Source organism: Pleurodeles waltl, chromosome 10 (genome assembly GCF_031143425.1).
Source record: "Pleurodeles waltl isolate 20211129_DDA chromosome 10, aPleWal1.hap1.20221129, whole genome shotgun sequence".
Lineage (NCBI taxonomy): Eukaryota > Metazoa > Chordata > Amphibia > Caudata > Salamandridae > Pleurodeles > Pleurodeles waltl.
The window spans coordinates 70,082,011-70,107,306 of record NC_090449.1 but is presented as its reverse complement, the minus strand read 5'-3'; the positions used below and the strand labels follow the sequence as shown (position 1 = coordinate 70,107,306).

At 43.1% G+C, this 25,296-nt stretch overlaps 1 protein-coding gene across 1 annotated transcript in view; it reads left to right on the top strand.

Annotated features, from left to right (window-relative positions):
• LCMT1 (leucine carboxyl methyltransferase 1) overlaps positions 1-22,580 on the top strand; it is a 134,784-nt gene extending 112,204 nt beyond the window's left edge. Inside the window, exons 10-11 of the mRNA XM_069209701.1 lie at positions 12,576-12,673; positions 20,838-22,580. Of these exons, the coding sequence (XP_069065802.1) occupies positions 12,576-12,673; positions 20,838-20,860 (121 nt within the window). The 3' untranslated portion in view covers positions 20,861-22,580. The remainder of the gene's footprint in view (positions 1-12,575; positions 12,674-20,837) is intronic.
• Positions 22,581-25,296: the final 2,716 nt, after the last annotated feature.

Below are 25,296 nucleotides of genomic sequence, written 5' to 3'. Positions count from 1 at the left end.
TTCATACTTCTCAAGGTCTTTTACAACATTGACATCAAAGAGACTGTGTAGGTGTCAAAGGAAAACTACATGTGTTAATTGCATGAGGCATGAATGCCTGGGAACTCCTCAGAAGAGATATAGTGCAAAATGTAATGTTGTTTAGGTCGCAGTTTGCGATCAGGGACTTATTTTGTGAACGGACCTATGTACTTATAGGTTGGCTCACGAATCAAGGAATTGGAGTGGGTTGCAGTAGGACCTGCCAATTTGATATTAATTAGAAGATTGTTGGCAAATTTGCAGTCAGTCCGATTCGCCACAATCACAAAGAGGGTGGCCTAAAAGTGTTAGCAGGCCACCATCCCTGTGATTCCACCTAGAAAAAAAATGAAAACTTTTTGTCTTAAAGCTGCGTGTGAGGAAGACAGCAGGGGCGGTCATGTAATCCACACAATTTGTAATCACAATTTCCCTGAACCAGGATTGTAACAGGACTCTTACTGACGCCCTTGCATTCCCTGTTGCAAGAATTTAAGTCCATTACCTCCTGCCTAACTTATCTTGGTAACAGGCATTTAATGGAAGACGGACGGAACTTGCAGTCTGAAGCATAAATTACTTGCCCGCCTGGGGGCCTCTCCAAGTAGGTGTGTCTATAATGTAGTATGAAAAATTCTTGGAGCAAGATTTGCTTTGCTGCAGGGTCTTTTTCCTCTTAATCGAGTTCCTTTATGCTGCTACTGTAACGTGCTGCACTTATGTCTTCCAAACACTAAGTACCTTGACATGTTGCAATATCTCAGCACAAGCCATCAGTGCATTGGTTCCTGATAAGGTTTCAGATAAGCTCTTGCTAGACATTTTCAACAAGGTAAGAGAACCTCCTCCTGGATGTGTGCTGAGACATAGACCTCTCATCCCCTGTCCTTTACATAACATCCTTGTAACATAGACCCTTTGAACAAGAAGGTAACGAGACTGGAGATGGACATTAATATCCTCTGACGAAGGATATCTTTACTGGGTATGATCTACTCTGTGTATGGGGAGGACTCGGAACACTAATAGCATCCGGATTCTCAATCCGAGCATCCACTTGTTGATCTGCACACGCATTTCCTAAGCAGCCACCTTTGCTACATGAGACATTATTGTGCAGTTGTAATGCGACAGTGCCTTCCTGATGGACTACGCATCTAGACATCTACACATCATTGCTTCCGGTGGTACCCCAGCCTGCCTCACAAGATTTAATATTCTGAGCACCAAACCACCTAAGATCCAAAATGGGATTCACTGTGGTGTGCTGCCTCGTATTGCCTGTTGTAGGTCACACTATTAAGGATAGTCTTGGGTATAATTAAGAATTGTCACTACCCATCAATCTCAATTTTCAGAATCGCTGTAGATGATAGTGCACACGGTTCTCAGTTTTCTGAGCAGGCTGAAGCCTCATCAATCATTTTAGATTGTTTATTCAATTACCCACTGAGATCTGGATGAAAGGAGACAACAACAGATGCAAATGTATGGCTCTCAGGGTTTGAATATTGGCTCTATAAAGCACTATTTATTTCCCATAAGGGCTCTAGAGTTGTTCATCCTAAAACCACATCCGTTGGCCTCATGGGGTGTGCGGGCTGCAGTGTAACAGGACATTCTTTGTGCAGCAAAAATCTATTTGGAAAAAAGGTGTCCACGGTGGTTACTCTGTACCGCAAGCTGCAACCCCAATCTGGTATGAATGAAACAAATTACATCGGAGTTAGTGAGCTGATGCCTAGTGTCAGAAGCCCAACTCAATAGCAATCCAAAGACCCTGCAGTGCGTAGATTTTATTTGTTTACTTGTCCAGTCTCCCTTTATCCAAACTAATGGGAAGATTCACAAATACTTTGTATGCGGTAGGAGAGATGCCACCGTGTTGAAATGTCCCTCAGAGCTAAATACAGTGTCCAGTGGCACCATGACTAAGCTTGAGATCTGGAGCTTCCACCCTTGATGTAGCGTCTACAAAGCTCATGCGTGTCAGCCCCTGGGGCTTCCAGACGGGTGAAGGCTGAGTGTGCGTGGTGCCAGTGGCGTAGCGTGGGGGGCGCAGTGGGGGCCGGCCGCACCGGGCGCAACATCTTGGAAGAGACTAAATCCACGGGTTAGGGGGCACAAATTACTTGCCTTGCCCCGGGTTAGGGGGCGCAAATTACTTGCCTTGCCCCGGGTGCTGACAACCCACGCTACGCCACTGCGTGGTGCTGGCATGACGCTGATCCTAACTGACGGCACTGAAAATGACAATCCTCGAGACCGAGAAGGGAACTCTTAGCTTCAGTGTGAGGAAACTGCATCGGTCACTGTTGGTCTGGTGGCCTCCCACCTTCCGAACGGGACTTGACAGATGTTATTGGAAATTCACCGTAAATCCGTACCTGTAACCAACAGAAATATTAGTTCAGAGTAAGAGTTGGTTTATTCCAGAAGCTCTCCAATCCTTCCATCCAGTCCCTGCTTGTGGGAGGGGGTGGCCCTTAACCTATGAGAGTGCAGCCAGTCGGATCAGTACACGTAATATACCTTTGCCACTTCTCCAGCCGTCCATTGGCAGGCTTCTCGTACAGTAGGGTCACCTACGTAGAGGTCATAGTTCAAAGGAGTAGTTCTGATGGTGGTTATTATAAGTAGCATTTATAACAAAAGAGGTAGTATGGTATGAGTAAGCCCCTCAGTTTTCCGTTTTGACAGATTTTTACAGCTAAATGGAGACAGAAAATTGTGTGTTTCCTGTCTGTATTTATTTTTAAAAGTGGAAAAACACAGTTAATTGGGGTGGTTTGCTGCGATTCTCCAAGGTATCACTCATGAGCTCTAGGACAATAGCTGTGCAGATTGACAGATTATTGAGTCTAAAAATAGGGTGATAGGATGAGATTAAATATTGCCGTATCTCAACATGTGTTTGTGTTATAATTCTTAGATTTTAATGTGGGTGTTTCGTTTTATTATATTTGGCTTTTTAATGTGCTAAAACCAGAAAGGTCGCAAAGTATGGGTGCACATTTATCAGTTAAATAAACATGGAACTATACAAAATTACAACTTAATTTGTTAACGGAACTTAAACTAAATATGGATAAATACGGTAAAATGGATACAAAATAAATATGGATAAAAACAGGCGGAAACATTCCAAAAATAAATACCATGAAACCGGGATCCCTAATAGGAGGACATTTGAAAGGCGCCTACCACGATGCTATTAACTATTGTCTATAATCCCTCTCAAATGGTCTGAATGTTTTGTAAATTTTTGAAGACGTCAGCGTTGGGGTCCAGATCAGAAAACAATAATCCAGAGTGCGCCCTGCACGCGCAGCACTAATTGTTTACGCCGGTTGTTTTTCTAGCCCTGCAGACTTGTTCTGTGTATCTGAGTAAATCGGGCGAAACGGAGAAATAATCCGGGCTGAGTGAGAGTAAAAGGCCGTTCTTTTTTAGTATGCAGTTCTGAAACTCGTTAAACATTTTTCCAATTTATAATTCATCGCCTCATTAATACAAAACAACTCCTAACACCCCACTTTTAAACCTCCCCCCCTCCCCCACAACAAAATCCCCAGAGCGTTCTTACAAGCTTCAATCTTCACCATCCCTTTTCTTTCCTCCACTGACCTTCACACGTGACTCCACTGTCACTCCCCACGGTTCCCTCTGCCAAAGCCTAGTCTGCAATACCCCCAACCCTTCCGGCTTGCTGCACCTTCCTTATACATTGCCACCTGTCCTAAGCAACAACCTAAAGCCTCAGAACTTCAGACCCTGAAAACAAAGCACAACTTCTAGACAACTGACTCTTAGAGACTGAGGAAGGGACGAGAAATAATTTCTCACCCCTCATCTGTAGGACCACAACGCCAGAATGTCGCACCGAACCTCTAGGTGGACTAATGTCTAAAGGAGTCTCGCCCCCAGTGCAGAACTGCCCAATAAGGAGTCCCAAGGTCCTGGATTTCTCCACTCTCCCGAAGCATCCAATGGATGCCACCCCCAAGAGCCCCCACCCGGCAAAATAGATACCACGCCGAATATGAATAAAAGGCTGCTTTTATTGGGACAGGTATGCAGTTCTGAAACTCATCCAACATTTTTACAATTTATAATTCATTGCCTCTCTAATACAAAACTACTCTTAACACCCCACCTTTAAACCTCCCCCCCCACAACACAATCCTCAGAGCATTCTTACAAGCTTCAATCTTTACCATCCCCTTCTTTCATCCACTGACCTTCACACGTGACTAAACCATCGCTCCCCGGTTTTCCTTCTGCCAAAGCCTAGTCTGCAATGCCCCCAACCCTTCCGGCTTGCTGCGCCACCAGGAATAACCCTGCTAAGGTGTTATTTCCAGTCCTCTCAGCTTTGTTTAAATTAAAGATTGCCATTCATTTCTTTCGGGGAAAATATACTCTGCCGCCAAAGCAGTTAGCATCGCCAAAATACCTTTGGAGGTTGAACATTTCTGGTTGCCATCTTAACAGACCAAATGCTTATTAGCACCACCTTTGAATGGCCACAGTCAATGCTAACTTTTCTCTTATTTCAAGTAGGTATAATTCATTGCTCACAAAAGAGAGATGAACTCCATCCTGCCTAAAAACTGGAAATCATCTTTTTTGATCTCATGGTGTTCCAGACAACCTATGCTCCTACTTCTACAAAAACATGTGATTTCTCCGTTAACCTTGCTTCTCGCTCTTTCAACTGCACTAAACTTAACAGCGCTGCTCCAAACTCTTCTGAGCACTAAAGCTGTTAACACAATTTTTGTCCCAGAACAAGATCGCCCAATCATATCAAGATCTTTCTTCATTTCTTTTATCAAACCCAAACCCAACAATTGCACCAGATCATTATCGCCTAAATGTAAAAGTAACACATCAGGGCATGCTATAACTGCAACCAGATTAGATAAACAAGGTAAAAGTTGACCCCCACCAATCAATTTTTATTTAGTCACTACAAAAATCCAAATTCCTTCCAAAATGCAAGGAGCTCGGCTTGGTTCACAGTCCACTTGATGAAAGAGTGTCCGGCTATCCAAATGGAAAGAAAAGCCACCACTGGTCCTGCCACACAACCTGGAATAAGAAAGAAATGTTAGTAATACCTTAAGCATCCTCAATCTCCCTAATGTAGCGAAGACAACAATCGGATGACCACGAACCCAATCTTTTCATTTCATTGAAAGAGAAACCCAGACTCGCTGCTTCTATTCGAAAAGAATGAGTGTCAAAATGAAAAGTATCCTCCCCAATATGACATAAAGTCTTTCTCTGTGCACCCAAAACCTGTGGTGCCATGAGTCTTGTGAGTAAAGACCAGACCTGAATCAGACCACCTGCTGTTTTAAACTCGAGCTAAGTAACCACTGGACACACCAACCCACATACTCTGTGTAGCAATACCCTAGCCCCCTTTCCTCTCTGGTCCGTTTTGGAATGCTCCATGAAAACCTGAATAGTTTTGCTTGTCACTGTTATATTTCCTACTCTCAAACCCCCAAAATGACCTCTCCCCAGAAGCTCGGAACTCCTAAATGCACCAAAAAACAACAAAGACATGCATAACCTTAACAAAAACTGTTCACAGGAAGAAAAACATACGTCAGCAAAGCCCTTTACCAAACGCACCAATGATTTCACGTAGATAGGATACCTGATAAGTCGACCTTTCTGACTTTCTTTAGCCCAGCCTTGTAACATTCCCCTACCCATCTCACCAACCGAGGGCTCATAGCCCCAGAAAAACTTGCCATAAAAACTCAAACCAGCTAGTTTACCAGCAATGGTGGTAGCTGAAATCTTCCTGTCAATATTACTCATAATAAAACCTGGTACATCATCTCTCCTTATAAACTATCTTGTTCATCTTGACGCCTATGAGACGCCCCCATCCTCAAGAATTCTTCCCATGCTCTTCTATAAGAGGTTCTCGTACTCACTGTCAGAGATTTCTCAACCAGTTCAAGCAGTCTCAGTCTGCTTGCTCCCATAACTCCTGCGGCACTTGTGTTTTCTACAAATCTGTTCCCGGCGACTAACCATGGAATCTCTGCCACTGTGAATGACACAATGCGTCTGCGATATCATTGTCCACACCGTGCACATGCTTGGCTCTAAAGACAATATTAAACATTAAACAAACTTGCACGAACCTTTGCAGTAGCCTGGAGAGGCTTCTCCTTAACTTTCTAACCATTGACCGAATCTACAACTGTTTCGGTATAAACATTGAAAGCAACTCTTTTGTTTTCCAGTTTCTTCCTCCAGACTGCCAAAGCTACCAATAAAGGGAAAACGAATAAAAAAATGCACTTCTCCTGTTTTCTTCCACCCACTTCATTGGCCTTTTCTCCGCACACCATCTGCTTTCCCAGAACAAACCGAAACGCTGGAGCCAACCGCATCTGAGAAAATCTGAATCATCCAGACAAAATCCACCTACAGAGACCACATGGTGATGCCATTAAAACCTCTCAGAAGCATTGACCAAACTTCAAAGTCTGCCCTCGTCGACTCTGTGGTGTGGTAACCTCACTCCTGGCATCGCAAAACCTAGCGACCTGGCACACAGAATTGAGATGGTGTAACAGTCGTTGCACTTGGTTCAATTGTAGTTTAGGTGCTTGTACTGCTTCGTCGAGTAATTCAGTGAATTCTTTAACTTTCATTTGAGGTAACCTTGCCTCAATTTTTACTGTGTCCACTTCAATTTCTAGAAAAACTAGACAAGTACAAGGACCCACTGTATTCTCTAGGGGCTAGAGGTACTCCCAATTCATCTGCCATTTCTGAAAATGTGTGAAAGCTAGTTTACCTTCTGTGTGCGGAACAAACTTCCTGACATCATGGGTATGCTCATGTGATGCTTCTGCTATTTAGTGTATCAATGAAGCTTGGCACTGCTGATGCTGACGTGTTACCTGTTCTGTTTCTTGCCGAAGCTTACCAAAACAAAATGCACTACACAAAAGCTAAAATTGTTGATTTTGTCAAGGCTTGTTACCCTAAATGTACTATTTTTATGTATTCTTTTTCCCAGAACATCAACACATGACCAGGTAGAAATAGCCAAATATAGACAGTAGACAGTTACACTTGCAGCCTGATTGATTCAACTATACCAACAGGCGCGATCCAGGTGATAGATTCCCTATTTTGAAGCCGGAAATGGCTTAAATTTACCTGTTTTGCGCATGGAAATGGGGGAAACATCCATTTTCCAGATTTTTTTTTTTTCAAACTTTTTTTTTTCTTGTTCTAAAATGTTGCCATGTAAGTTGATTAACATCAGTGTGTCACAAGACCTAGTCACAATCTCCTGTCAATTTATGCACATTATTAGGTGTGTGAAACATAGAAGACCTCACACACCTTAGAATCATTGAAGACCTCCCATGCCTCCTATATCTGTAACTCGTGAAGCCTTTCATTCATTCCAAATTAGGAAAGTCGCCACTTCTCACAGACTTTATTCCATTTTTCGAGGCAATCTCTCTCCTCATTATTTCTTTTTCAGCATCATACACCAATCCATATTATTCTGCGAGACGGCTAATTACAGACTATCCAACATCCTCCCAACTTCCCTTATAGCAACCATAAAACTTATTTTCGTATTTGAGGAAGTAGTGTAACTCCCATATGCCCAGTATCACTAGTTTTAGGGTACAGTCTGGTGACTTCTCTTGTACCAATGCCAGATAATTTACCATCACCCCTCAAAACTCACTATTTGAGGACATTGCAGCTGTGTGTGAAGGAACGGTCCCTTTTGCCCACATCCCTTTAAATATTGGGCCTCACCTTCTTACCTGTATCTCTATTTGTGTTCTAGTCTTACAAATACGGTGTAAATGTTTTAGTTTAACATAAAGCCAGATCTGCTTGCAACTGTGTCTGGGGATATCCGCATGGCAGCTCCCACTTTGCATTCTCTTTGGACCCCAGGCCTTCCTCGCATTTTCCCTCAATAGTCCAAGGGCATCAGAGGCATTATTCGCCAGTGTTATATGTCCGTGATACAGCTTTCTTCCGCAGCGGATTAGAGAGCGATCTGGTTTTCAGGGGTGGACGGACCGCAATCTCAATAATTCTAGTGTATTTAGACAGGACTTGTCTCAATTACTTATACTAATACCGTTTGAGGTCCTCCCGCTCATATTGATTACTGAGGGCTTCAAAATCCCGCTTATATGCCTGAGCTGTAATGTCCCAATTGTGGTCCTGTTTATCCTCTCTAGTTTCTATAATCCCCAGTCACAATCAAAACACTGCTGTGCCAAAAAGGGGTCTTCAGTGTAAGTTTTCATTTCCAGGCCATTGATTGACAGGCCACTCTCTAGACCTTCAGCACCACGTGTGTGGGTTCTGGGAGCTCCCCACCTTTAGATTCCCATAGAAACCTCCTATGTTACCTCTTTTGATCATCAGTAGCCTCTCACATTGGTAGAGGGTTGTCGATGCGAGGCAAGAACCAAGTTGCTTATTGCGAATAGATGGGTGGGACAGTAACAACCCCTTACATCTGGCAGGGACAGTAATACCCCCATACATCTGGCAATAGAGTGGGACAGTAATTCCCCCTTACATCTGGCAATAGATGGGTGGGACAGTAATACCCCCTTACATCTGGCAATAGATGGGTGGGACCGGAATACCCCCTTACATCTGGCAATAGATGGGTGGGACCGGAATACCCCCTTACATCTGGCAATAGATGGGTGGGACCGGAATACCCCCTTACATCTGGCAATAGATGAGTGGGACAGGAATATCCTCTTACATATGGCAATAGATGGGTGGGACAGGAATACCCCCATACATCTGGCAATAGATGGGTGGGACAGTAATACCCCCTTGCATCTGGCAATAGATGAGTGGGACAGTAATACCCCCTTGCATCTGGCAATAGATGGGTGGGACAGTAATACCCCCTTACATCTGGCAATAGATGAGTGGGACAGTAATACCCCCTTACACCTGGCAATAGATGGGTGGGACAGTAATACCCCCTTGCATCTGGCAATACAGGGAGTGCAGAATTATTAGGCAAATGAGTATTTTGACCACATCATCCTCTTTATGCATGTTGTCTTACTCCAAGCTGTATAGGCTCAAGCCTACTACCAATTAAGCATATTAGGTGATGTGCATCTCTGTAATGAGAAGGGGTGTGGTCTAATGACATCAACACCCTATATCAGGTGTGCATAATTATTAGGCAACTTCCTTTCCTTTGGCAAAATGGGTCAAAAGAAGGACTTGACAGGCTCAGAAAAGTCAAAAATAGTGAGATATCTTGCAGAGGGATGCAGCACTCTTAAAATTGCAAAGCTTCTGAAGCGTGATCATCGAACAATCAAGCGTTTCATTCAAAATAGTCAACAGGGTCGCAAGAAGCGTGTGGAAAAACCAAGGTGCAAAATAACTGCCCATGAACTGAGAAAAGTCAAGCGTGCAGCTGCCACGATGCCACTTGCCACCAGTTTGGCCATATTTCAGAGCTGCAACATCACTGGAGTGCCCAAAAGCACAAGGTGTGCAATACTCAGAGACATGGCCAAGGTAAGAAAGGCTGAAAGACGACCACCACTGAACAAGACACACAAGCTGAAATGTCAAGACTGGGCCAAGAAATATCTCAAGACTGATTTTTCTAAGGTTTTATGGACTGATGAAATGAGAGTGAGTCTTGATGGGCCAGATGGATGGGCCCGTGGCTGGATTGGTAAAGGGCAGAGAGCTCCAGTCCGACTCAGACGCCAGCAAGGTGGAGGTGGAGTACTGGTTTGGGCTGGTATCATCAAAGATGAGCTTGGGGGGCCTTTTCGGGTTGAGGATGGAGTCAAGCTCAACTCCCAGTCCTACTGCCAGTTCCTGGAAGACACCTTCTTCAAGCAGTGGTACAGGAAGAAGTCTGCATCCTTCAAGAAAAACATGATTTTCATGCAGCACAATGCTCCATCACACGCGTCCAAGTACTCCACAGCGTGGCTGGCAAGAAAGGGTATAAAAGAAGGAAATCTAATGACATGGCCTCCTTGTTCACCTGATCTGAACCCCATTGAGAACCTGTGGTCCATCATCAAATGTGAGATTTACAAGGAGGGAAAACAGTACACCTCTCTGAACAGTGTCTGGGAGGCTGTGGTTGCTGCTGCACGCAATGTTGATGGTGAACAGATCAAAACACTGACAGAATCCATGGATGGCAGGCTTTTCAGTGTCCTTGCAAAGATAGGTGGCTATATTGGTCACTGATTTGTTTTTGTTTTGTTTTTGAATGTCAGAAATGTATATTTGTGAATGCTGAGATGTTATATTGGTTTCACTGGTAATAATAAATAATTGAAATGGGTATATATTTTTTTTTGTTAAGTTGCCTAATAATTATGCACAGTAATAGTCACCTGCACACACAGATATCCCCCTAACATAGCTAAAACTAAAAACAAACTACAAACTACTTCCAAAAATATTCAGCTTTGATATTAATGAGTTTTTTGGGTTCATTGAGAACATGGTTGTTGTTCAATAATAAAATTAATCCTCAAAAATACTGCTTGCCTAATAATTCTGCACTCCCTGTAGATGGGTGGGACAGTAATACCTCCTTACATCTGGCAATAGATGGGTGGGACAGTAATACCCCCATACATCTGACATTGGGTTGCTTCCATCATATATCTGTCGCGTAACGTTTTCGAAGATCTCCTAGGTCTACACAGTCCTAGATCAAAAAATGTAGAACCCTGTCTGTCGTGCTAAAACTTCTTCCAAATGGCACGTTCTGAAGTAAAAATAAGGACTGGGGGATTGTTTTATATAGGGCTGGTTGCCATGTTAACGGCAGTGTCCTCCAATGAGTAGTATCCGTTTCAAAGGTTGTGAGGACTTTTGTTACGTTCTGTTCAGTAAAAACCTTTCTGGCCCCGGTGACATAAATACCAGATTAAAAAACCCAGGGAGAGAGGGCACATCTGTCGTATGTATGATTTATATACCAGAAAATAAATGGGCACAGACTCTTCATGGAAAACTAATTACATTGAAATTCTGTTACCAGGAAGAGAGAAATGCAGGCAGCTGTTTGGATATGTCCACGTGTTGGGGAGACACCCGCTGCCTTCTGACTCGGATTATGACGATTTAGGGGTGAGCAGCTTTTCCCCAGCTGCAGAGTTTTGTCAAATTCTCGGTTTTAGCACCTTGCAAAGTTCCAAAGTTTGCAACGTTTCCCAGTTTACTTATGCCTTCCACCGTGCCAAGTTCTTCTCCTTATTGCAAGAAAACTTTCACTGCGTAGTGAAATAAAATGTACTGCAATTAAACTAATCTAGGCTGACGAATTTGCGCAGAATAATTAATTATTTTTCTTTGAAGTTTTGTGCGTACAATTGAATTCTACAGGACACTAGGACCACATGATAAGTGCCTCAGAGGATGCGATCCAGTAAATCTGCAGTCAGCTACTGCAGTGTGTTGTAATTTTTGTATATGATTGAGACATATTGTTTAATGTTTTTTCTGTCTTCGCCTATCTGTAGCTTGCTTCAACCATATTTACTTGCTCAAGCTAGCACTGCCCACAAGATGTTCTGGTCTCTGTTGTAGGGTTGCATTATGTATAAATGTTCAAGATGAGAAAAGCTTGCTCAGGCAAAAACCTTTCAAGTCTTTTTGTAACTTTTTGCAGGCCATTTCCCATAGTTCTGAAGAATTCAGTTAAGCACCTGCTTGTATTCATTGTGAGAATCTTATGTGAACTGTGAGATAAGTGTACTTGGATAAATTTGAGTCTCGCCGGTACTTGTCGAGCATATCTTCGCTGATGATTTAAAGGGGGGGGGGGGCATCGGATAGTTTTTCTGTGATCCACAGAATGTAAATTTTTTGTCAGTAAACTCTTTGCGACTCAACCTAAATGTAAGGTGGAGCTTTTCCTTTTATATTGTATTAATTCATCTTTCCGGGTTTTCCCTAATAGTGGGAATAACAACAGAAGTCAGTGTTTCCATACCAATGTCTGCATGTTATCCCTCATTTCACGTTTTCCCCATTCACATTTCTCAGAATTGTACTTTGCAAAATCTTAATGAGAAAATCCCTGCAGGTGTTGTATTACCACGTATCTCGTAAAACTGTTTGAGATTAAAGTAACAAAATGTATCTATTTTCTGTGAAGAATCTCGTATACAGGACCATTGCACAGATATGGCTAAACGAAACACTTGTCAGCCTTCACAAAGTTTCCCATCGGGCTTTGCGTAAGTTAAAAGACAAAAATCTTTGCAGATCCCTAGTTTGTAGTAGTCATCAGGGTTAGTGGAACATTAGCTTGTGCCAAGGATTGATTTAACTTGCAAGCACAAGGTATACTGCAGTAGATAGTTTCTCCTGGGTGCAGCGCCTGGAAGGTCTGGGTGAATTGGCAGTCCCTGTGAGGTCTAGCTCTCTTAACCATCTGGACTCTCACTGACTCTTTGTCTGCTTTTTGGTGGCGCTGTACATTGACTAGGTCTCTCCTCTTTCCCCAGAATCGAGAAACTTGAGTTCCTGGATGAGAAGGAGCTCCTGGAGCAGCTGCTGCTTCACTACTGCATCTGCTGGGCAACTAAGGACAAGCAACAGCTGGGTAATGAAGGATTCCTCACCACCGCAGACTTCCATCGACGCCATCCATCCGTATCAAACAAGCTTCTTCCAGGAGAAGCAATAATTCAGACCTTGTGCCTGTATATGGCATGCGCTTTAGTGTTGATTAAGAATTAGTATGACAAAGATGTGCCTTTTACATAGATGTTTTTGTGTCAAAATGTATAGGGGGGAAAAATATATACAGCAGTCAGAGGAGGTACTGTAACAGGTAAAAAGAGATCCTGAAAGGGATAGGCACTGAGCATGAAAGAATATGGGGCTCACAGAGTGCAACATTAGGCGCAAATGCTTTGTGTCCCAGGTTGTCACATTAGATTACAAGATTATCAGTTCTTATTTATTCCACGAGCAGTTTCAGTTAGAACCTACTTGGAGGAAGTTGTTTTAACAAAACAGTGCATTACGAGTAATACTATGAGCAAAAACTTTTGTAGAAACTTTTTTAATCTGGTGTTACCCAGTATCGACTACAAAAGCAATAAGTGGGTGTAAAAATTGCCTCGAAGCACAAACTATATTTCTATTTTAGTGTTTATTACTCATCAGGGAAGGTGGTCTGAAGTGAGAAAGGGAGACTTGTTTCTCTTGCTGTGTCTGGTATTTGAGGCACTGTTACCTGCACGAGTACTGCACACGCACGGTGTACTGCCAAGTAAAATAGGGTTATGCTGTGATATTGCAAGCTCTAGCCTGCAACAATATGTTTACTTGTAGTAGATCAATCTGTGTGAGGGAAAAGACAAACAATTTTTTTGAAGAGCAGGTGAAAAATGCAAGGTTGTGTGATACTTTATCAAAGTTGTTAATATCGACCTATAATGTCCAATTTGTAATCTACCACTGTATTGTCATAGTACGCATACAATTACTATTCATACTTTCACCTATGCTTAACTTGTAATGTAGTGGTTAGATTGATGTTAACATGATGAAATTGTCATGCAGCGTGTTGCATCTGATATAGTGGCATATACCAAAATTCATTTATCTACATGGAATATAATTACGAACTAACGTAGACCAGCACCTAGAAAAACACATAATTTACGCAGAAAATAGTTACTAGTACACCGCACTCCTGTCCTTCACTCTTGTGAGCTGTCCTGAACGACAGAAAACAATAGCAGCTCAGACATCATTTTACCACACACAACATATCTTAAAAGAACCCGATCCCTGCAAAGTACATAAAAGGCCCCTGGCTTCCAGAATCCAAGGCACACTCTGTGGTCACCTGCAGGGATATTTCTGCTGAGCTTTCATGGTATTATTTTTTTAGGAATCTTTTTTGGTATTTGTTTCCTCTATTGTAAGAATTGTTACCAGATTATGAGTAACAGATGCTTTTTAATTTACACCTTTTTTCTGCTTGGAGCACCACGTAATGGTACAACGTGCCCATTGCCCTCACACGGGCGTTCTCTGTAAACCTTGGTCTTTCTACTGCTCCTTTCCCCGACGGGTTGAGCTCTGTCATTTGGCCCTATCCTACCTGTTCAATATAACATTGGAGCTTGCCCAAGAAGTCCTGCAAGACCCTACTCTAGGTTTTGCCAAAGACATCTCGTTCGGTCCGTATGATGGCTGTCGCCTAGTCGCCTAAAGTACTTTTTGGGACTGCATGGCCCATGTCACTGACTTCTTGCCTTTTTCTGTGGCTCTCAGTGCCCATTGCAAAGCATCTTGCTGTTCTTGGGCCAACCCTCCATGTTTTTAGAATGGTGGAATCTTTAACATTCGCCGCCTCAATACTCTTGGGCCTAATATTGTTTGGGAAGTGTTATTTGGGTTTCTAGTCTTCAAGCCTTTTGGACTCTTTTTTGTGTCCCCACTCTTGTGAGGATGTAATCCCTATCTTGTTTTTCCAGGATCCTTGTGATAGAAGAGACTACTACTCTTAGCACACTTAAAGGTCTTCTTAGTATGGAAATGAATGGAGTCCTGGCTAATATGTATAAAGGCATAAATGTTCGGTGCCCTGGGGCAGAGAGTACTATCGTTGACATTGCACAATACCCCTGTCGTCATGCCCTCTCAGTTCAGAAAAAGGAGAAAATGTACCGAAGCCTTCCATCATGGAAGAGAAATTGTTCTAAAGGAATTGAGTTGGCAATGGAAAAAATAAACCTCATGAGATAAAACCTGCAATAAGTGACAAGAAAGTTTCAGAAAAAAGAAGAGAAACAAAATCAGATCAAATAAGGAAACATTAAATAAGGGGTGTTGGCGGCTAAAGAAACAAATAATATACCCCGCTTCAGGGTAGAATCTTAAACAGTCGACTTGAAAACAGAAAATTAAACTACATTATGTAAAAGGTATGAATCAGTAGTCATTTTTAATTCAAATCAAAGGTAAACTTCCATGTTCAGAAGAGGAAATGAAAAGAAAGAAGCCATAATCGGAAGACCCAACATGATGAAGACCAGTAGTCTTTCCACCAGAAGATGAGCTCCCTTGCTGTATTTGAGAGATTCAGGATCTCAGTATGAATATTCTGGGGAAGGTCTGCTGATATCATTAGAGCACCCTTTGAAATGCAGAACCCCTGGTATTTTCTCCAGTAAACATTGAATACATTGTCTGGTATGGATCTGAGCTGAAAACAAACAGTGGCTGAAATGTGCAGATCTTTCAGTAAAGGGTGCCACAAGCCTTCTAGTAGACTGGGAGCTCAGATGTCTATGCCCAGGACATTATTATGACAGCTGTGAGCAAAGACTCCATTAACCTGATGAATCTGCAAAATAGTTTGGTTTAGCGCCCTCACGGCACGAAGAAATGCATAGCAGCCTATTAAAAGAAAGCTATGTGAAAAGGTTCTCCTGGCTGTCCCCCATGAAAAATGCAGACCTTGCACTGAAAGATTGCAAAGATGAAAGTGGAAAAAATCTTCAGAAGCAGCTCACATTAGTTATTTTCTGATCATCGACAACCACAACACAAAATGGAGACTTTGAGACCTTCAGCCCCTTTGAAGGACAACAACCGGCAGAAAAAACGCTTGTGTCGAAAGTCTAAAGAGCCATAGTGGACCCCCTGTTCTGTGGAAAATGAGAGACCCCAATCCCAGTCAATTAAGGCACTAATCCAAACCACTCCGAATGGATGATTGCGAAAGCGAACGATGACCAACTTTGCATTGTGGTTCAGATACAGAAGGTGCCAACCATATCAGAACCGGGGGTACAGAAATGGAAACTCCAGGGAGGCTTAACACTGACTGGAGGTTAAGTTAATGAAGAGATCCTTTCTAGGGAAAAGTTTCATAGTTGAAGCAGACAATGATTACTATCAGTGAGAGAACCCAGGGTCCCTCTGGGTGCAGGCAGGAGGAATACTATGATCTCCAAACATACCCAGGATGATCAACTTGAGTACCAACAGGAAACCAAGATCATTGAAAATTCTGGCAAAAACACAGATCCTCCATAGAGTTCTGACCTCAAATAGAGGATAAAAGAAAAAGAGATTAGGGATTGGGACACGGGTCCCTGGGTAGGATCTCTGCATTCACAGAGTAACCTATTCACAGTGGTCATCCAAGTTGCAGCCAAACCTTTTGTAGATTACGTAGTCTGAGGCAGAAACATTGTGTAAGGCTCCGTGCCCCAGAATAAGAGAGCCCCGGAGGAAGAGGATATTCGTTATCACTGAGCCAGACACCTTTCGAAAGAGATGTCATGGGGAGTAAGCCTGGTCGTGGCATTGCATTGGGGACAATGGGTGAAGCATACAACAGAGTGAGGTCCTGACAGTGGCAGCAACAATAGATAAAGACTGTAAGAATGGTCCAGAGGAGCATCCCAGGTCAAAGAATTGTATTAATCACAATTCCAGAAGCAAAGGACTCTTGAAGAGACCATACTTGATTGGCATCAAGGAGGTGCAGCAGTGGAGTATGACATGGCCCCGCACAGGAGATTCTTCGCTGGAAGACTGTACCACAGTTTGGTGGATACTGAGATAGGGCTCTCCTCTGAATAGCAATGGGTGATTTTTTTCTGCTGGTGAGTTGATTCTTTTCAGCCTGGTTGCTTTGTATGTCCTTCACAGGTCTTGGGAAGGAGTGAGTGATGCACTATTAAGTAAAGATTGTGTATATGACTCTTGAACTGGTTGACCTAGGTCACCCATCCTTCAGACGATGCACCCACCTACACCTCTCCTGCCTGAACAGCTGCTGGTCTTCCTCCTGACAGAGCTTGGGGACTGTGTTCTGGAAACAAAAGGACATAGCAGTAGCAGGGCCTGCTAGGGGACAGGGCTCTATACTATCCCTGGTTCAAGTCAGCATTTTTTTTTTTGCAGTGGAAATAACCTGTGTATCACAGCTGCTAAACTGGGACACCCAATGAGACAGCCACAAAATAGGGTGGACGATGTAAACCCTTCTCCGACGGTCCTTGGAGGATTCCATCGACTGAATATTTCCTTCCAATCCACCTAACACTAAACGAGGCAGGGGGATAGGGTACTCTGACACATTTGAGAGTGAGGCCAAACTCATCAGGCCAATGCCATTTCTTGGCATTCCAGGTACTTGCATTTTTGCTTTTCGATCTCTAGATATAGGACTGCTAGTCAAGGATAAAAGAGTGAATTCTGAAGTGCTGATCCAGAGGAGAATTAAACACATACACAGCATCTAAGCATGCTCACACACAACACCCACAGAAACACACGCTCACAACACACACGTACATAAACACGTGCCGTCCACGCAAACAACACCCACACACCATACACACACCCAAACCTCACTTACGAACACCCCCATACATACATCCTTCCCACTCGCACACAATATATCATGACACACATCAGGCCACCAAATGAGACCAGACCACGCCATTCACCAGAAACAATCATTCTTCTCGCTGGCCGCGGTACCTCCCCTCTCTTCATCAGCCAGCAGCCCGCAGTCAAGGACAAGCACTGGCAGCCTGTCGGGTAGTTTAAAGCACCAATTGTTCGCTTCTTCCCCCCCTCAAGACTTTCCTTTACCAAGGCTAGTGCACCACACGTCGGAATGTCCTCTCGCGGCCACCGTTGACATGGTAAATCTTCATAGTTCAGTTGAGGCAGAACTTCACAGGATAAGGCCAGTTTATTCAGACTTCCATTTTGGGAGCTGAACAGAAAAAACCCTCATCTGGATTAGCATCTGCTCTGCTCGGTCTCCCAGTCTTCACTGACCAGTTTACTGCCAGTGTCCACACACTTGTGCATGCACATATACACACAGGCTAGCTTTACTAATAAGAATGTATATTTACCCAAACAGACTTTTTTTTAGCTGCAATAAGACTAGATAATTAACGATTAGGGAAAAAACATAACGTCTGAACCTGTTTCATGCAGTCTTCATGCAGCTCTCTGATGACAGTTCTTACCAGTCACTGTTCTATATTAAGGTTCTGTCTTATGAACTGCGGTAACAAAAGGATCTCTGTGACAAAAGGAGCTATCCACATAAAATATAGATCTGTGATCTCATGGTACTCGTTCTTTGGAGAAGGCATACTAACCCGCTGTGCTACTTTATAGAGAATTAAAACTGCCACTAGACAAAATGCTGATCTCTCTCTCTCTCTCTAGCAATAACATTAATCAAAAGAATTCTCTTGACATTTTTTTTTTTTTGCTGCCTGAAAGCTGGACACACAAGGAACTCTGCAGCAGATGTTTTTAAATCTTAAGTTATTGCTAAACTCAGCTCCCCCTGAGGTCAGCGCCACCATTCCGCGGTTGGCGTCCAGTGCGGACGCACCAGTCACACTGCCCGAAAGCCGGCCCTGCACACACTTATTACACAACCTCACAATCCTTTCTTAAAATGTGACAACTTCAGATTCCCTCAAACTCCTCAATAACACAGCAAATAAATTACGACAGATAAAACTAAAGCACTGAAAAAAATCCAAAAGTCCATTCTGCTTGTAAATATGAATGTATACAGGCCAGAACATGAATGCTGCGCACTGTTGCAGAGCAGAATATGTGCTTTGTGGCCCTGTCTGACTGGTAATACATTTTTCCTTCCCTCCCAGCAGACCTGGCCATGCAAACTTAAACTAAATGGCGTTTAATGAACCAACACTCCTCATTAATCCTGGAGCGTGTTTCCTGAACACACACTGAGCTCTAAACTCACAGACCAACAGACCGACCATAGAAATGGAAGAAAGATACTATTTTACCAATAATGGTGGTTGTTTGTGAAAATATCGAGCAAAAAATATTGTGATACAATACAATTATAGCCAAAATATTGATATATATCATCAGGGTACACAGATGTGAAATTAGGTGTAGTAAGTCTGCTTATATATATATGATATTGTCGTAGGTTTGACTCTTCCTCTAGGCAAGACTGCTGGTTTAAGGATGACAGTACTTATGTTTGTATGCAACTATGCCAATTCTACAACAAATCGCAACTGTCGTACCAACCCTCCCGGCTCAAAAGGAGCACCTCACCAAAAACCCAAACAGTAAAAGGTGATTTGTGGCAGCCTTTACGCATGGACTCAAGAGTGTGACATCTCAAGGAGTGTCGTGGTTAATCAGAGATTACCCCTTTCTCACATAAACAATCATGTCTCAAACAGGCAATGAAAGAGATGCAGTAAAGTTTCGATAGTTTTTTTCTAACAAAACTGAAATCTATGATAAGTTGCGTGGGCTATAATGATTAGGATAATGAATAGTGCAAGAAACATAATGGTGAAGATGAGTAATTAATATAAAGACCCCCACCATCTTGCAATGACATGAAATGACATGAAGTGTGAAATATGTCCTAATACCCTAGCCTAATGAGCCTAACCTCTAACCTAAAAGAGAGCTAGGTGTGTTAAACCTAATCTGCCAATGCCATGTCCATGAGAAGAGCCCCAACCCTTGTTCCCTTGGAATGAGGTCTCTAGCTCAGACTCCGTAGGGACACGAAGACTGGGTCAGCGTCAAGGCGACGTGCAGCATCAATGGCTTCTGGTCGGAATCCCTCTGACTATCTGTCTAAGTGAGGTTCATTTATACAGATCTACTCGTACTCCTGACGTATGTCTGTTCCCAAAAAATAGATGACAAGACATGCTTTGGACAATAATTTATGTAAACAATTCCCTCGAAAGCGTGAAGAGGGAAAGAACCTAATGTGAACACCTACAGTTTGTTTATCTTTGTCGCTTGATATTGACGCCTTAGCACTGTGGCACTGATAACATGAAACTAAAACATTGTCCTAAGTAGAACCAAGGCAGCCATCTTAAAGGAATTAATTAACTAAATGCGCTAAAACAGAGCAAGTTAAGTAGGGTAAAAGTCGCTAGGTGACGGGGGCACGAGTCTTCAAGCCAAAGGCTAAGCTAACTCCTGTTTCCCATTTAAAACAAACTAGCATTCACTACAATATTGAGCAATGTTGTTTTTGTAGCACAATATTTTTGTCTCACTATTCTGCAAGAGTACTAGTGTGATAAGGGAAACCCTTGTCTCTCAAATCACCCCATACATTCTCATGATTCCAGTTTGACAGTGCATAACTTGTAGAAGAATGAGTGCCGGTGCCCAGGGCTCTGCTCGGAAACCCGTTCGTTACTGATGCCATTGAATGTCAGCGCACCCAATAGCAAGGCTGCATAGTCCTAAATCCACCTCATGCGTCTTTAATCCACTACCAGACACTCCTGCCCGATTGTCTTGCTTTCTCCCTTCGTGGCGGTTTTTCTGTCTTTCTCCTCTTCCATCTTTCTGTTTTGTGTATTTTTCCCTTGTGTGGAAAAATCAGCATCGGCCCCTAAACATGAGTGCCGACTATGCACTTTTCTAAATAAATTAAACCACAGAGACATAAAAAAAAGAGTGCCGATGAGCACCACTGACTCAAATTAAGCAAAGTAGTTTGAGGAGATTGTGGTGGTGCCGAAACAGTTTCTTCCCCGCTGTTTGTCCCGCCGGTGGAATAGCCCAGGTGAAGGATGTAGCTCTTCCTTTTGCATAAAAAGATCATTCAGCCCTCCTGGTTTATGATGCTAATTTGCAATGTGTAGTACAACATCCGTGATGCTTCACTTCTTACTGAACACATGATGAAGCCTTGAGTCTATATTCATTGTTTGCTCTTTTCTTTGCAGGGTTGGCAGACATTACGTTTTAGGCTTCTCAGAAGGAGCGGATTGAAGAGCCTAGAATACTGCTACCGGCCAAACAAGGATTCCTGTTTCCGAAGGACATTTTGGATTGTGTGCACATGCAGGCCATTCTTGTTCCCCAAAGACTAGCAACACTCCCTTATTACATGTGCCATGTTTGAAGGAAACTGCGTTGCCCGCTTCTCCCACACGGTCTATGTTTTGTGTTTGTTTAATAAATTCTGATAGACTTTGAGATTTGCATGGCCCATGGAGTCAGTCTTTTTCAGAAATAGATCTTTCTTTAGAGCTGTGATCTCAAACCCAGGACTTGCCTCTCGACTCCTCCTTGGCATTTCTAAGTCTCCGATTGACTTTCCCGCTTCCTGACGAAAATCTTAGCATGCCTCCTGCAGTGTGGAAACTGGTCTCCCAGAAGCCAGTCTTTTTAGTGTCTGAGACACAGAAGTATGTGCAATTCTTTATTTAGGAATGGTAACTGTTGCAGAGACCCACCCCTCAAGAGGTTAATGTAGTCAGTGACCCTTGGCAGAAGTCTTGTATGCATGGCAAAGCCCCCTTATCTAGCAGACGCGGGACATGCATGGACCAGCATTCAAAACAGGAAGGTGGATATCAGCAACTTTCACAGCAGAAGAAGTCACTGCAAGGAACACAATCGAGCAGAGCTAGGGAACATATGGAATTCTCTAATATAGTGAGTGGGTGTGTGATATGCCACCTCATTGGATATAAATGAGGGAAATAAGCCTTGTTTGGCTATCACAACCAGCAATCAAGAGGATGCGTGCAAGGATCTGAATCCATCTAAGTTTCGTCCCAGCCGAAGTATATAGATGCATGGAGCAAGAAACTCCTAGCAGGTGCAGTCGGTGTATGGAAAAGCACCCAGCAGGGAAGTGCATGGAAGGACAGTGAATTCATGGGGCGGCCCCATGATCAACATGGAAATGGTCAATAGATCGTATCACATGAATTGTATCAGAAGAGGGAGATGCATGAAACATCTTCTATCCAGAGGGATGGATTCCCTAGTGGCTCCTTCCCAAAGATTTGGATGCATAAAGCAGCTCCCATCTTTATGTAGGGTCTATGGAACAACTTTAATTTTATCACTGGAACATTTCTCATCAGTCCTATCCAAAGTTGGATGCAGTGGGCAGCCTCACATTAGGTGTGGGTTAATGATAGAACCTCCACCTGAGAAGCTGGAGTTATGTATCGGTACCTAACGGAGGAGTAGATGCCTGTGATTTCCCCCAACAGACGAGTGAGAGGTCAGTGTGTACAATATTTAGTGGACGAGGAGGTAGATGCCTGAAGCAGCTCCATCACAGGGGATCAATGTGGGAAATAGATGATCAGCAGCGATGGAGATATCAAAGCTTCTAGCAGAAGGAATGGATGATCCTCTTAGTGGTGGTAAAAGAAAAGAAGAGAAGAGCCTACCCTAGAAGTGATGGATAAACTGAATAGCCATGTGAACAAGTAAAGCATAGAACCACGACTCCAAAGGGGTTGAATGAGCCAAACGGAGCACGTCATGCGATGAATACATAGAACAGCGCAAGGTAGTGTTCTGCAGTGCATCAAGCTATGTCTATGCAAAGGCTGCTGGATGTAGGAAACCAACCCAAGGTCTATTTTATCATTCACCAATATCCGGGTTATTACTTAAGGGTGATGCACAGGCCGTACATTCAAAATAAATCCTCATTTAATCAGTGTGCTTTGAAGACATTCTCTTTGTAATCACCTACTAAACCTTTGCTTTTCTCGTCACTTCCCACTTTATCATTGTATTCTTCCTCGTGATATCTACAATGTGGTAGATCGCGCCAGGCCATGAAGGGATTTTTGCAACCTTTCCCAAGAGGGCTTGCTGGTGTAAGGCATTGTGGGAACTGAGGTACTAACAGCCTTCGTAATGGTGAGGCAAGCGTCGTAATTCCACGCTGCACCGCAAGCTGACATTTTTGGAAGAGTTTGTAATGTGTTTGGTTATTTCACTTGTATTTTAAGGTAATTTAAGTTGATTCTAAAGGTTGTAACCTTAATAAAAATAACAATTAAGAGAAGTATATTGAAAGATAAGTACAAATTATTTTTTCTATTGTACTACTGAGATTTAATTTAATATCTTCAGGTCATTTTCATAGCATGTTCAAAAGCCATATTCCTTTTGTTGATTTCATGTCCATTTATTCCTAGCTGGTGGTGATATCCCCCCAGCCCCCTTTTCAGGCATCTTAAAATCAGAGATTAAAAGGGCGAGAGACGCCAGCAGCGTCCTAGATCTCCCACATCCTGGGCAACTTAAATGGAACAAAGGTGAGTTCCTGAGAGCGTAATCTAATCGTTCTGCTTATGAAAATCAAGAAGGGAAGATGATATTATGACCACCATGGGCCAGAATCTGTGATTTATTTCTGGTGGGGAGTCCGTGTGAGACATGAGTTTGCGTCTAAGGCAGGCAAGAAAATCTTACTATGAATTCAGTATACCTGCACGGTACCCCATCACATTTCAGTTTATATGCAATTGCGCCATTTTAATAGTAGAATTTGCTTCTCCTTTTTGTCAAATTTGTTTTGCAGCAGTGGAGAAGTTATGAAAGAAGCAGAAGAGTTGTTCTTGCGTAAGCTGAGCATGTAATATGGTGAGCAGGCCGACTCAATGGATTTTCCAGTCCACAAAAGTGGGGTTTTGTGATGGATGATTGAGGCGGTGGTGAGGGTGTGGCTTTTGACGCAAGCTGGTTTTGTGGTGATCTGTTTTTAATGTTCAGAGTGTTGGATAGTTTGAGGAGGGTGTTCTCATGTTTGTGTTTACATATCCAGAGATCCTTAGGCCTCTGAGAAGGCTGTGAGTTTTGGATGGTTGAGGTGGTGTTGAGGTCCCTGTAAATTGGATGGACGGAGCTGCCTGGTTGTGGACAGTGGGAAAAGACATCTGATAAGCTCCTTTGATTTTAGTGTTTCGGGTTCGCTTAGAGTGCACAGCCAGGAGGTTCTGTGGAGAACAGCAGGCCCCCCCCCGTCTTGTGGGTACAGTCTGCACGCTGAAAGATGTAGCATGTAGATACAAGATTGTCTACGATGCATGCTTGAGCCATGCGCTTTTGAAAGTGCATCAATGTAATGTGTTGCGCGATATCATGTCAGAGAGTGTATTTATGAGCATGTGGTGGAGGGTTTGATTGGTAGTTGATGTGTGGTGACCAGTGGGGTGTGGATCAGGTTGTATTTGTTTCCTGTGTTTGTGTTGATAATGTATATAGTGGTGTGTGAGCCTTGATGTACGTGTGGGGATGGGCAATTTTGTCTTTTGGGGTTGGCACAAGCTAATGACTGAATTGAAGACTGAACTGCTGTTGCAGAGCCAGTGGGAATGGAAAGTTACAAGGGTGTTCCAGGCCTAAGTAGGCCCAAAAGATGATAGCTTTTTCCTTGACACCTTTAGCAAAGTATGCCTAGGTAGGACAAACCCTGACAGAGGTGTTCTTAAAGGCAGAAAGAGACCTGCTAGGTTAGGGGAGACGGTGTTGGCCTAACTGCGGGGGAAGGCAGGAAGAGCTCTGGTTTGTCAGGGGTACTAGAGGCTGTCAGCACGACCTGGAAACTTTACAGAGTTTCTTCCATGCGCTAAGATGAGAGGCATGTTTTCAGTAGCTTCCTAAATTTAGGAAAGTCCACTGGGGTATGCAAATAAAATGGCGCGTACATTTTAAATTCAAGGTGCAAAAGGAGAGAAACCACATCACCTGCAACTTTGTGTTTTAAAGCAAAGGTCTACGAAAAAGTGAAGTCCAGAAGACGTAAGAGAAGGAGTACAAACTGAGATTTTGTCTGAGAAAAGATTTAGTATTGCAACTAATGACCGTATGGACTAGACAGATGACTGTACACCTATCCTGTTCTGGGTCAGGGGCCAAGGAAGTTGACAGAGGAGAGGATTAGCACCACAAAAGTTTAGGTATTCAAAGTGAGCCTGGCTACATAGTTCTGAATAGCGTCCAGATGCTGCTGCAGCACTTGAAATAGCAATTGGTATGGAGAATGGAAGTAACTGAGCCGTGAGCAATAAAGCTGGACATTTTTAGACTCTTGCCCTTGTCGGTCACAAGCGGAAGAATTGTGCAGAGTCGTCGTGGGATGGAAGGACTGGTCGATATCGTAGAGATCTGAGGCAACAGTGTAAGATCAGTCATTTTTACACACAGGTTTTTGACCACCATAAAGAGGTTGGGGCAGAGACCCAGTATTGCAAACACAATCAAATCTGTCCAGAGAATCGAGGGCCACCCTACAACTAAAGCTTCAATTTTATTAATGTGTGTCATGAGCATGCAAGTAAAAGCAAAGCTTTGAGTGAAAGGCCGTATCTGAGTGAAATTTTAAAACTTTGCCTGGTACATTGCTGGCGGTACGAGGAGAGAGGA